This window comes from Zonotrichia albicollis, chromosome 2 (assembly GCF_047830755.1).
Source record: "Zonotrichia albicollis isolate bZonAlb1 chromosome 2, bZonAlb1.hap1, whole genome shotgun sequence".
NCBI lineage: Eukaryota > Metazoa > Chordata > Aves > Passeriformes > Passerellidae > Zonotrichia > Zonotrichia albicollis.
Genome location: NC_133820.1, coordinates 5,317,092 through 5,330,400, shown reverse-complemented (window position 1 = coordinate 5,330,400; position 13,309 = coordinate 5,317,092). Strand labels below are relative to the sequence as shown.

The window sequence follows — 13,309 nt, the reverse complement described above, 5'->3', positions numbered from 1 at the left end:
CCATGTATGGTGGAATGATTTTCACTGCACAACCCGGATACGTGTGGATGATAATTTCTACTGCACATCCTGGCAGAATAAAGTAACGCTGTGATTTTCTAACACTGAGAAGATATTGTCAGCGAGCTCCTGTTTTTCCCGCAGTTTCAGCAGCAATTCTGTGCTTCTATAAGGGGATAGGCACAGGGGCAAAGATTCCTGGGAAAGGCTGGAGGCTCTGCTCAGGCTGCAGAGCAAGGAGGGGAAACAACCCAAAAGTGAGGAAAATCCTCCCAAAACCTGGGAGCAGACACAGAGGGGGATCCAGCCAGTACCAGGAAGGGGCTGCTCAGCCAGGAGGAGGGAGTGCCTGTTCGTCCACGGGAAATGCTATCAGCGCTTTTTTTAAAAAGAGAAACAGTTCATTGCCTTGCCCCTGTTTCACTTTCGAGTCCGAGGGCTCAGCCTGGCTCCCCTGAGGGCAGCCCCGAAAATGAATGCCAACCACTCCGTCCGCTGGCGCCGAACGGAGTCCAGCGGGGGTGCCGAGGAGAGCCCGGGGTACTGGCAGGCAGGGCCCGGCCCCGCAGCCGAGGAGGAGCCGTGCCCGGGGACACCGCCCCGGGAGGCCGCGGAAGGCCGGGCCGAGCGGAGCGGCCCGGGCCGGGTCCAGCAGGCCGCGCCCAGGGCCGCGGAGGCCGAGCCGCGCCCCATGGAGCGGGGCGGGTTCCCGTGCGCTGCTCGGAGCGTGCTGGGAGCGGCGGGAATGCTGGCCGGGCTGGCGGCGATCGGCGGGCTCGCTGTGTGAGTAGCCGCGGGTCGGGAGCGGCCCGGGGCCCGGCTGAGACGGGGCCGCCGGCGTTCGCCGCTTCTGCTTCTGAGCAGCGAAAAGGAGAAGCGAGGCCTGAGCTGCGGAGGGTTTCTGGGGGAGGGCGTGGTTGGCATTTCATGGCTGAAGTACCTGCGGGGTGGGGGCGCTGCCTGTGTGAGCAGCCGGTGTTGTAGCCTGCCCGAGGAGCACGGACAGGTGTCACTGCCATGGCCTGGCCCTGCCAAACCTCACCCCTCACTTCGGTACCCCCGAGGGTCAGCCTCGCCTTACCCCTGGGTACAGGAGCCGCTGGGTGCTGATGTGAGCTTGCTCATGCACTCAGAAAGGTGGAGAACATGGTTGTGGTCACATATCCTGCAGTCCTGCCCTGGTTTTTGGCCTTTGAGCTGGGTAGGATATGCAGCTTTATCCTGCCAGCATCCCAGCATCTCCAGGTGCCCCTGGGACAGGGCTGGGCTGCCCAGGAGCTGCCACACAGCCACCCATGGTAGGTGCACAGGGTCCATGTGCTGTCAAGAAATGCATCCTCTGAGTGAGGCTTGTGTGACAGACAGGGTATCCAGCCTGCTGGAGCTTAGCAGGACAAGCCCATACTGAACTGGGAAAGATTTCATTCTCCTTCTTTTCTTTCTCATAGTGTCTTCTACAGTGGAGTAGCTGTGGGACAAAAAATGTGTCCTAAGGGAGAGGAAAACTATGTGGCATCCATGGTGCTGAGTGCAGTTGGTGACACGGTGGCGTATTACAACGGGAGATGGGAGTTCCAGAAGAGTGGCCCAGTCATCCACAAGGAGCTGGCAGACATGGGGGGGCTGGCCAACATCAGCCTCCAGGGCTGGATAGTCAGCGATGACACCGTGATGCACTTGGCCACGGCCGAAGCTCTGGTGGCAGCTGGGAAAAACCCAACGTTACCACATCTCTACACTCTGCTTGCAAAGAACTACAAGGAGTGCATGAATGACATGGAGGGCAGAGCTCCAGGTAACCCCTCCATCCGGCTGTCGGGGTAGAGCTGTGCTGTTGTTGCTCATGTCTCTCCTGCAGCTCAGAGCTGGGGCTGGCCCCGGCTCTGCTTTTGGCTCTTTAGAGTGTTTACTGTATTTCACGTAAAGGAAAAATGTTCCACACTCAGTACCTGTTTCAGGATGAGCTAAAGAGAACAGAATAAGGCAAGCTGAAGTGGTTTGGGCTTCTCTGAACTAGATGAAAAAGATGTTGTTTTGTTCACATTTACAAAACATGGGTGTGTTTGAGCTTGACCTCGGGAAGGGTGATAGCTTTTGAACTTGGGATTCCTACATTCAGTGGCTGAAAAATTCACATTCAGCTACTGTAATGCACACCCTGAGATGCACCCCACAGAATTAATACAGAACTTCTCATCATAAACACAACAAATTACATGTAAAATTTATTTAAGGGCATAAAGATCCTTGCTTGGAATAATTACACTTATTAAACCCAAAGTCTGCTTGTGGCTAGCTCTGCATGCCTGATTTGTGCACCACAACAGTGAGGCCAGTGTTCTTTTCTGAACCCTGTACTCCCATCACCTCTCTTTTCTCTGCATAGACACATCGGTGCTGAGTTTGTGTCACAAGCAGTGGGCCTGGCAGTATTCAGGAAGGGCACCTTAACAGGCTACAGTAGCCAAGACATGTACAACATATCCCTGTAGTTCCTGCCCTCCTGACCCAGCTCTTCCCTGAGGATTCCATCTGCCTCTGTGCTGGTGGCCCAGGCTCTTCTGGATGCTTGGATTACATTTACATTGGAGCTGCTTAGGCTGGGCCTCTAATTTGACCGGCACAGGAGGCATGAAGTATCCAGGAAACACTCAAATTCAGCAGTCCTGTGCAAAGTTTATACATTGAAATTGTATGTATGCTGAGATGTGCTTATTTGGAGTGGCCAGACTAAGTCAAGAGTGTTCTGTCTTGACATTAAACATGGGAAAGGCCAAATCTTGCCACTGAGCATAGTGTATGGGAGCTGTGCATTTCCAAAATAAACCAGGTTGGAAACCTGAACAGGAGTTTATTCTGCTTACCTTTCCACAGTGGGCTCCTGTCCTTGTGGAAAGAACCAAATTATCAGTCTTTTTTTAACACCCACATTCCCAGTTGTTGAAGTGGCCTAATTAATAAAATATTTAGGAAGGGGTAATGATGCTTGTCAGGACAGCTGAAGGTGGCAGATGAAACTTCCAAGAGATTCATGGCAGTTTTGGTGAAGCAGCATGGTTTAGTTCCCTCAGCTAAGATGGATTAACCACAGCTGCCAGTGAGACAGCACCTGGAAGGATTTAAGATGAAAAGAAGAAGAACCTAAAATTTAAATATTAGTAAATAATATCTAAGGATAATATCACACCTACTGCATTCCTTCTGTGATTAAACTGAGCTGCAATATGCCCAAAAGAATTCCTTTTCCTGGAAGTGATGATTTGAAAGCAGACTTGCTATGGACATTAAGAGGAGTGACAAGGTCAGGTCAGATTATCTAGGTAAAAAAAGAAGTACACATTGTTTAGTGGGCCCAAAGACAATTAAAAATTTTGCAATCAGAATTGCTTCTGCTGCAGGTATGAAAGGCATTCAGCTCTGAGAGTTTAAATCCTGACCCTTGGCAGTTTAATTCCCACTGAAGGGAATACCTAATCCATACCCTGAAAAGCTGTCTGGAGTCTCCATGGCATATTGATAAGTCCTAATGATAAAAGCTGCATGCCAATAACTTCTTTTGGCAGTTCAGAATAAATGGATTTTAACTAAGAACATAACCCAAGGTGGTGCTCTTCTGGCCTAAGTACTCACCAGGGAATTACAGCCCTGAAGGCTGAGAATGGAAAGTTGCTGTTGGAACTTTTGCCCAACACAGAAGAGATTTCCTTAGAACAGTGGGGGAAAGTCACATTGTTGGCTTACATGAGGCAGTCCAGACCTGAAAACCCAAAGCTGCAGTAACAAAGGGATTCCCACAACGTTCTGAGTCACAGGACAGCCACAGCAAGGTCCCTCAGGGACACAGCCCCAGGAGAGAACTCTGGGGTAGTAATTCAACGACAAGGTAATCCCTACACCCACTGCTGCTATTTGTGATGTGCCACAGCCCCACACTCATTGTTCCTTGCAGATGACAAAGCCAGTGAATTAAGCAACACAAGCACAGACATAGTTCTTTTTTCATGGTACAACTAAAGCACTTCTTCAGGAAACCTTCTGCTTCAAAATTGGTCCTAGTCCTCTCCCTCTGGAATTGTTTACCACTGTGTGGTTTGTTTAACTCACTTTTTTTAATGTGTACTGATCAATCCCAAACAACTGTTACCTGAAGAGTCTTGGTCCTATCCCAAAAATTGAGTCCAGCTGTTCTTGAAACTTTTTCAGGTTGCCCTAATTCAGACACTACTTTTTCCTTAGACCAGTACCATGCTTAGGTTACTTTTTATTTCCTATTGTTAGTGCAAAGGATTCCTAACCTGGACGTAAAGGATTTCCAAAACAATTCGCTAATTCAAAATCTCCCCACAGCAGTTTTTTTAAAAAAAAGAGACCTGATGTGATTCCATCTTAAGTCTTCCTAAATTGGCATTCCAATGTTTTAATATTTTAACTGTTTAAAAGTGTGAGGGATACTACTTATAATACTTCATAAATTGCAAGTCTTAGCTCTCATACACTGGTCTGGTATACATGTTGTCATACACTGGTTTACACAATTTTTTCCACTTGCAAGTTATCAGTAGTCATTTCCTAAAATAATATGCACAGGCATAAAGTTGCAAGCAAATTGTATTGCAAAATAACCAGTCTTTCTTTCCATTTAAAGTCTCATCATCTTCCCTTTTATTCTAGCTACAGTTAGTGCAAGAACAGTCTCACTTTTTATCAAGGACAGGTCTTGAAGAAATGATTTTCTCAAAGTTTCAACAGGAGTAATCTTTGCTTTTGTTATGCAGATTTTGATTTTAGGCTTCCTTAGTCCCTGTGCTCTCTCCCTTCCCCCTTGCTTTCCTGGAAGAAGTTATCTTTTACCAGAATTGACAAATAGAGTAGTTAGCACAGCTTTTTAAAAATGTGGCTTTGTTTGACAGGTTCATTTTAATGTCCTGTTACAGGTCACTGGGTTCAATGCTTGGTAAGGTGAGATTTTTAGAAAAATGCTTCAATTTTCTGTTAGTCATCATGAAGTTGGAAATTATGCTGCTATCCCTCTTAACAATTTTGATACACAGCAGCCAGCACTGAATTAGTAAAGTACACGAAATTTACAGGCCTGGACATGTTCCCACACTGACACATCCTAAAAGCAAACTCACAGACACTACAGTTAGAGACTGGTTGGGACTGGTCCCAGTATAGCTAAAGACACTTGGCCCAGCACATGACATTATTCCTGACAGTGACCAGCCCTTAGTTATTTTTAGCATATGTCCAGAAGCCAGTCTTAAAGCTGTGCTTGGATTTGGAGATATTTCAGTTACAAGGGGGCTGTAAATGCAGGTGAAACAGGCTGCCATAGACTAAACCCTACTGCCAAACATGTACATGGAAGTGCAGAAGCCAAGAGCTCTGCAGGGGACTTAGTCACCATGATCTGTGACCTTGCTTATCACTGCACTGAGTTGCACCAAAGTGAGGTGAATTTGCTTGACCAGGCTTCGTCCTTGCTACTCTATTCTATTTAGTTTGACTTCCAAAGTAACAGAGCACCTGCAAGTTCATCAGCTACCCATCCCAGTGAGGGAACAAAGTCTAGTTTTGGGGGTGTGATAACAGCCAGCTGCTGCTGTTATCCTGTGTGTCTGAGAGAGGACTCAGCACACTGGGGTTACTCTGTTGAGCCCACCTTTGCCACTGTCCAGCACATTCAAGCTTAAATGAAGCTGTTTGAAACCTGCCTTGATTTACCTTCCTGCTGGAAAAGAAGTATTTACAGTTGGGCCAGAAGAGAAGACTAGGGGGAAAAAAAGCAAGGTAGAAGAGACTCAAAGATAATTCAATATTCCAAACCTGTTTCTTGACACACAAGCATTTGGGCTTGGCTCTCAAAACATTTCACTGTCTTGGATGGGGAAGCTAGCTGGGCTCTGAAATTTGGGTGTGTTTTCTTTGTCCTATGAATGTGTTGGACTAACAAGTGTCTGAAGAAGCAGCACTGGAAGAAGCAGAGTAATTTCTTTAAAAAGTAAATAGAAATATGAAGGAGATGGAGGTGGGCTTGCCACATTTCTTATAGTCTTTCTGTAGTTACCCTTTAGTAGCAGTGTTTGGAGATGAACTAGTGAGCTGGACAAACCTTTGGTCCCACCTAATACAGCTGCTCCTAAGCTTTTGAAAGAGGAGTACAGTAGAGCTAGTCATGCAGACCGTGTTGAGGTGAGACAGGTGCTACACTCAAGGCTTCCGGTCAAACTTAAACTGCAGCAAGGGAGAGATGGAAAACATTTTCTACCAGTACATTTTCTATTAGTGAGGCAAATGAGGAGCTTGTGGGGTCTCTGCCTTTCCAAGTCCTGTGAAAAAGCAGTTACTTAGACTGGCCTTGTGCCAGAGATCCTACAAACCTTTCTGTTTACAGAGAAAGAGAGATACCTAGGTATGTGCATATATATCTATTAGTATATATGGGTTTTTTTGATAACACAAAATGTAAATATAAACCATGCCAGGAAATGGGCAATGAGGAGTTTCCTACCCCCTAGACCTTTTAATTGCTGTCATAAACAAAAATTATCAGGTCTGCTGGGGAGGACGTAGGTTGCTCCAGCAGTTTAAGGCAGGATATGCATGGGAGCAGACAACTTACGGTTTTAAAAGGAAGCTCAAATCCCTTACACAGAGCAATGCTTCCTTCCCCAGTGCCCTGCCTGTCTTCCCCCTGTTCCCAAGCTGCCTCCTGCTGATGTTTGTGTTTCTCCCTTCCCTCGGGCTCTGTGGCTGTCTCCAGGTGCCATGTCTGTGGAAAGCACCAGGAAGCTGGCTCCGGGGCAGCCCAACGGCTGGCGGATCCCGTTCAGCCCGCGGGCAGGGGGCTGCGGGGCCGCCATGCGCGCCATGTGCATCGGGCTGCGCTTCTACCGGCCCGCCCAGCTGGACACGCTGATCCGAGTCAGCATCGAGAGCGGCCGCATGACCCACCACCACCCCACCGGCTACCTGGGGGCCCTGGCCTCAGCCCTCTTCACGGCTTACGCGGTGAACGGCGTGCCCCCCGTGGCCTGGGGGAAGGGGCTCGTGGAGGTGCTGCCACAGGCAAAAGCCTACGTGCAGGAATCCGGCTTCTATGTGAAGGAGAACATGGAGCAATGGTGAGCTGCATTCCCCGCACTGCCATTTCTTAAAGGCCTTGTACCACAGGGCGAGCTCTGCTCATACTTAGGTTTCAGTAATCACATTATGGCAGACTCCTAGGGGGGCCCACACCTGGCACAGTATCAAATCAATTCAGAGTACCTTACCTTGGGGGGGAAAAAAAAGGCGGATTGTGTTTGGGTCAGGTGCTAGTGACCATTTTTTGGATCCAGTATGAAGCAGGTAGACTTGTCATCTCATGTAACTGTGGTCTTATGAAAGATGGCAAGCAGGGCTGGGGAACAGTATCAAGCTTAGGGCTGAGCTCACTTTGAAAGTTATAACCAAATCTGCATATTCACTGCACCTCTGTGTGCAGGGGCACACACAGAGGTAGAGCTGCTCTGAATTTGGGAGGATGACTCAGTTCTCACTCTGAGCCTTTGAATCCTGCAGGTGCTGGGCTGCCTTCTCCCATGTGACTGGAGGGAGGGGAAATCTAACTCACTGAAACTTGTCCTTGTGCCTCTTACCGTAAATCATGCCCCTAGTTTTGACAAATGGGGGCCGCCTGCCATTTTGCCGAGCCCTCACTCCGGGCTGGTGACGTGGTGCGTTTTCCGCTGGCGCCTGCGAGGTGCTCAGCTGTGTGCTGCTGCCCTGGGACAACTTACAGCCGCTCCATCCCCTCCTGTTCGGCAGGTATTACTTTGAAGAGAAGTGGAAAAAATACCTGGAGGAGAGAGGCATCTCAGATGGGGTCTCATTGCCCAAATTCCCAGCCAAGTACGGCGTGGAAGAGAGAGACTCGTTCTACACCTCGCTCAGCTACAGCGGCTGGGGCGGCAGCAGCGGGCACGACGCACCCATGATCGCCTACGACGCCCTGCTGGGCGCGGGGGACTCCTGGACGGAGCTGGCTCACCGTGCCTTCTTCCACGGCGGGGACAGCGACTCCACGGCTGCCATCGCCGCCAGCTGGTGGGGCGTCATCCACGCCTTCAAGGGCGTTCCCCCCAACCTCTACGCCCACCTGGAGTACAAGGAGCGCCTGGAGAAGGTGGCCAAGGACTTGTACAGCATACTCTAGGCAGGAGATGGCAGCCACACCACAGGCACACTTACCTGTGCTCTCTCGCTTGGTTTGCGAAGCTGCCAGATTAAATCTTGAGAATGTAAGCCAGAGCCAGACCTGCCTTTTCTCTACCATGAGGTCAAATGTCATTCTGAGGGGCTACTGCAATCACAAACCTATTCTCAGCTATCCCCTACATTGGGCAAACACCAGTCAAATGAGCCTGAGGTGGGTTCTCTGTCGATAACCCCACACCAACTCGATTCTTTGCCCTTCATTTCCTCCACTCATTCGTCATCGTAGGGCCCACACTCGTCCATCTCACCTTCCTCCATGCAACAGGCTCAAATAACCCACTAGGCATCCCCTCAGACTGTGACAAAATCCCCTTCCACCCATACTATACTATTAAAGACATCCTAGGATTCATACTAATTCGTGTGCTGGCTTCATTGGGGAGGCCACGTCGGTGCTAGTTTGGGGCTGGTGCTTTGATGGGAACGCACAGTGGTGCCCCAGACATCCCTCCTGTGCTGCAGGGCGGCTGCACATCATGTGGTCCTCAAGGGGAGCAGGAGCACCCACAGCAGCCCTGCTGGGCCTGCTGCAGCAGCAGGACAGGCAGCAAACCCCACTGAAACCCCCCAAACCAGCATCTGGCAAAAGCAGCCGATTGTGTCTGGGGGCAACAGAGCTTTCTTATAAAATTATTTTAGCAGAGGATGTTTTTTGTTTCAAATGAATGTGGAAAAAACTCCCAAACCCAGCCTTAAACCCAATTCTACACCACTCCTGCAATACACGTACAATGCATCATGCTACTTGCCTATTTCAGTGAATATTGGAGAATTCAGGACTCCTGACCAAATCCTTACTTAAGGCAAAGTGGGTAAGGAGAATTAAACAGGTTGCATTGTACCTCAGCTTCTGTAGTGAACTATATTCTGCTTTCATCAAGGTTACTGAAAGTAATTTGCTTAACGTTTGCTATGCATAATTCTATTAAAATAAGGTTTTACTTCAAATCCAGACTATGACACAGCAAAGTACTTGTACTGTTTTCAGAACAATTTCAAAACCAGTGTGTTCAATAAAAAGTCCTGACAGACCTCTGTTAAATATTCGATTCTATTATGGCATGGGCTGAGGGTTGGATGGGGTATGAAATCAGAGGTGCCAGGTGTCTGCAAGCTCCAGCTGCAAGAGAGAGGAGATGTGCTACCAGTGGTAGGGAGAGAAGTTATTGCATCAAGGAGTAGGAGCAGAGGGAGAGGGTTCCCAGGAGCAGGGCCTCAGCACACCTTTATGTTCTGAGTGCACATAAAGGCATAATAAAAGCCCAGATCTGACAAAAACCAGCAGCAATAGGATTCACAATTTCAACACAGTTTACTACAGCTCTCGGGTGTGTTGTATAAAACATGTTTTAGTGCAACATAGTACAAAGTTTTTGTTGGGTTTTTTTTCACTTTTTTCTTTTTTTAAAAATCCCAAACATTTTTCCACATCATGCATGGATAGGGTCTCTCTTCTTGGGTTCATTACAGACAGTTACTGCAGAGAGAGTGCTTTGACAAGCTTTGTGTCAGAAGTCATTACAGGAAGAGGCTGCCTTATAAAAACTCAGAGAAGTTTGAGACTGGGCAACACACTGCCAGAGCAATGGAGAAATGTCACCAGCAAGGTACATTCAGGGACCACTGTGGGAGCCACTTGCCAGGCAAGGCTGGGCTGTGTGGCAGGCCTCCAGGAGAGCCCTGCTCTGGGGCAGACAGGCTGGCGAGGAGGAGCGTGGCTCAGGAGCAGAGCAGAGCTCTCCCAGGACAGAATGGCTCCCGCTGACTTCATTCTCTCTTCTTCCTTAAAGCTGAAGTGAGTCGTGGTTCCTGCCCGGGAACAGTACATACAGGAGATAGAACAGTCAGGAAACAATATCCACTGGCTTGCAGCTGCAGCTGTTTGCACCTCAATTCTTCATTTCCATTCACTTCTCATCCCACTCCTCTCTTTGCAGACGTCTTAGCCAGAAAGGGAAGACAAGTGTGCAGGTGTGCGATACGTACAGATATAGGAATGTGATTGTATGCATATGCTGGGGCCAGGAAGCAGTCACTTCTCCAGGAGGCAGACTTCACAGAGGGCGAGTGAAACTGGGGCTTCCCAGCAGCAGAAGAAACCAGTCCTGTTCTGGTGGAGGTGCAGAGGTGGCCAACTTCAAACCCCTTAGCACAGGATGATCTGCAGCCACGTGGGTCCTCTCCTAGACAGGAGCAAGGCTTCACAGTGCAGATCTCCTACCTGAAGCTTCACCACCTCTGAAATATCAAGGCATCAGGGTCTTACTGACTTAGTGCTACAGAGCATCTGCTGAGGTCCCCTCTGCTCCCAAAGAGCAGTCCGACCCTCCGGAGAGGACAAGGGCTGTGGGTATGGCACCTCTCACACATGAGGCAGGGGGCTCTTGTGGCTGCACCCGTCCGCCCCCGCTTGGCTTCAGCCATGCTGCAAAAAAAGAAATGGCCGGATTTGCCAGGAAGACATCAAGGAAGACAACAAAAGGCCATTTTTGGCAAACATTTTCTTCCGCCAGACGGAACGCTTACAGGGGAGGAGGCGGTTCCTCCACAGGACAGGGCAGGGGTTCTTGGCATTAGGGGTGCAGGGGGTCAGGTGCCCCACGTGGCCAGAGCCCTGGTTTGGTTCACAAGAGCATATCTTTCACAGAAAGAACAGCATTTCCTGCCACAGCGACTCTTACAAGAGCAGGTGACATTGCCAGGAGGGGGAGTTTATGGAGAAATGGATTCTCTTCCTAAAGTCTCAGAAACAAATGGCAGATGCACATATACGCAGGGGGAAGATTTCTCTTGGCCAAGGGGACAGGGAAATCCCCAGGGTGCTGATGGGCTGCAGGCCCCTTGCTTTGTCCAGGTTCACTCTGGGGAGCAGTGCAGCCACAGGAAAACTCGTGACACATGGTGGTTAACTGCACGTCCCCACTACGTGGCATGTTTGCTACTGGGCTCCTTGGCTGAACCATCCAGGGACTGTGAAGGTGACCTGTGGAGCTTCTCCTTTCCTCCTTCCTAGAGTCTTTACTTTGGTCATGTTGAAGCCTTCAGAGACTGGATTAAGCCTCCCATTCCCAAATGTCTGGGGCACAGAGGAGATCTGCCTCATCTGAGGTGGCAGCATGGACACCAGGGAGGAGCATGACTCTGGTGAGGCCACACAAGGACGCTCTTTGCTACAACACAGTCAGGGCTTTCAGGTGTCCTTCCTTTCCCCCCTTCAGTTCCGTGAGACAAACTCAACTGCTTTTGTCCTGACGGCAAGCACGCTCAATATTCAGTCTCTCCAAGACCTGGGAACACTCCCAAAAAGTGAATTGCTCCCTCCTGAGAAAAGGAATAAGGTGGAGGCAAGAAGATGCTGAGGCTACAGCCAGTTTTTGAAATGAACCTCTTGACAGACAGCCCAGTTAACCCCTCTGGGGACAGACCTGGCTTTGTCTGTTTTGGAAGAGGGAGGAGTTAGCTCAGTGCACCTCGGGAAAAGATCTTCACTGTGGCACTGAGTCTGAGAAGGAAAAACAGTCTGTTTTGGAAAACATATACGTTTACTTCCAAAGAGATCATCCTAGGACCAAATACCCCCTGGGAACTCCACACTGTGTGGAGAGCAGGCAAAGTCTACAGTTCTTTGAGTGACCAAAAAATAAATGATAAAAAAGCAACAGCCCAAAAGAGAGGAACTGATGTGAGTCAAATTAGTCCGAGAGGAACATCAAGTGCCTCTGTCCACTGGGGTGAGGGGGTATGTTCCCACAGGTGCTGGAAGAAGCCTTGGACCTTCCTGCTCCTGGTAGCTGGGCAGAGCTCAGCCACTGTGTCGGAGCACAGAGACTGAAACAAACGAAACAAGAACAACAAACCCCACTGTGCTCCTCAGGGCTCCCGGTGTATCTCTACTTCTCTCCCTCTGTGCGTCCCTACAGGTGTCTCTGCCTCTCTAGTCCATGGTTCCCGGGTGGATGCTGAGGACTGGTGGCTCTAGGCAAGTGGGAGAGTAGTTGAGGTGAGGCTCTTTGATCCACAGCAAGGGAACCCCATTCTTGCCCTCCGAGTTCTTGCTGGAGTTTCGGCTCTTGAACCGCACCAGGAGGATGGTGATGATCAAGATGCCAAAGATGGGGAAGGGGTAGAAGAACACAAAGTAGAAGAGGGCGTCATTGGAGCAGATGACAGACTGCAGTGTGGAGCCTGGAAAGGGACAAAGGGTGGTCACATTTCATGCTTTCTCTCTAATTAGGCCATGCAAACTTCCTCAGAAACATAGAACACCAGATGCTCATTATTCCATGTCAAAGCAGGAGGTGGAGCTCTGGGAAAAATAACAGTGTTAGAACACAAAGTTCTAATGGGGCATGTTTCAGCTTTATCCCCCCCAGGAGTTTAAGGAGCGATAGTCCTTGGTTATTGTTATATTTTTTGGAAATATTTTTTCGTTTAGGATTTTTTTTGGGAAGCTGAGAAGCTTCAGAAAAAAATGAAAATAATAATTATCTAATTATTTATCCAACAAGCAGTTGTTTAATTGGTTTCATGTAAGTTGTTTTAACTTAATGACCAATCATCATCCAACTGCGTCAAAACTTTAAAAACAAGCACGAATTTTCTTAATTATTCTTTATAACCTTCTGTAGGTATCCTTTCTCTATTCTTTAATATAATTTTAGTATAACATTCTTGAATAGAATAGAATAATATCCTTCTAAAAACATAGAGTCAAATTCTCAATTCCTCCTTTGTCCTAAAAATCCCAAAAATACCACAGTCCTCCCTGGTGGAGATTTTATAGTATCTTATAAAGCCTTGAGCTGATTGGAAAAGTACCAGCACCACAGACTTGCCCCAGTTTGGTCATCAAACTATAATGACCAAATAGTTTAATTTGGTCAACTTAATGACCAATCACCATCCAACTGTGTCAAAAAACAATCATGAATTTTCATAATTATTCTTTATAACCTTCTGTAAGTATCCTTTCTCTATTCTTTAATATAATTTTAGTATAACATTCTTTAATAGAATAGAATGCAATAATAAATTAACCTCCTAAAAA

At 48.3% G+C, this 13,309-nt stretch overlaps 2 protein-coding genes across 3 annotated transcripts in view; one reads left to right on the top strand and one right to left on the bottom strand.

Moving 5' to 3' along the window:
* Positions 1–220: 220 nt before the first annotated feature.
* Positions 221–10,682, top strand: ADPRH (ADP-ribosylarginine hydrolase). The gene is made up of 4 exons (XM_005490997.4): positions 221–783; positions 1,449–1,795; positions 6,767–7,127; positions 7,813–10,682. Exons 1-4 carry the CDS (start codon positions 473–475, stop codon positions 8,198–8,200), a joined length of 1,407 nt encoding a protein of 468 aa, XP_005491054.2. The 5' UTR covers positions 221–472; the 3' UTR covers positions 8,201–10,682.
* IGSF3 (immunoglobulin superfamily member 3) overlaps positions 8,859–13,309 on the bottom strand; it is a 93,086-nt gene continuing 88,635 nt past the window's right edge. For both annotated transcript variants that reach the window (XM_074532102.1, XM_074532092.1), the window contains one exon: positions 8,859–12,447. In XM_074532102.1, the coding sequence (XP_074388203.1) occupies positions 12,197–12,447 (251 nt within the window). In that variant the 3' untranslated portion in view covers positions 8,859–12,196. The remainder of the gene's footprint in view (positions 12,448–13,309) is intronic.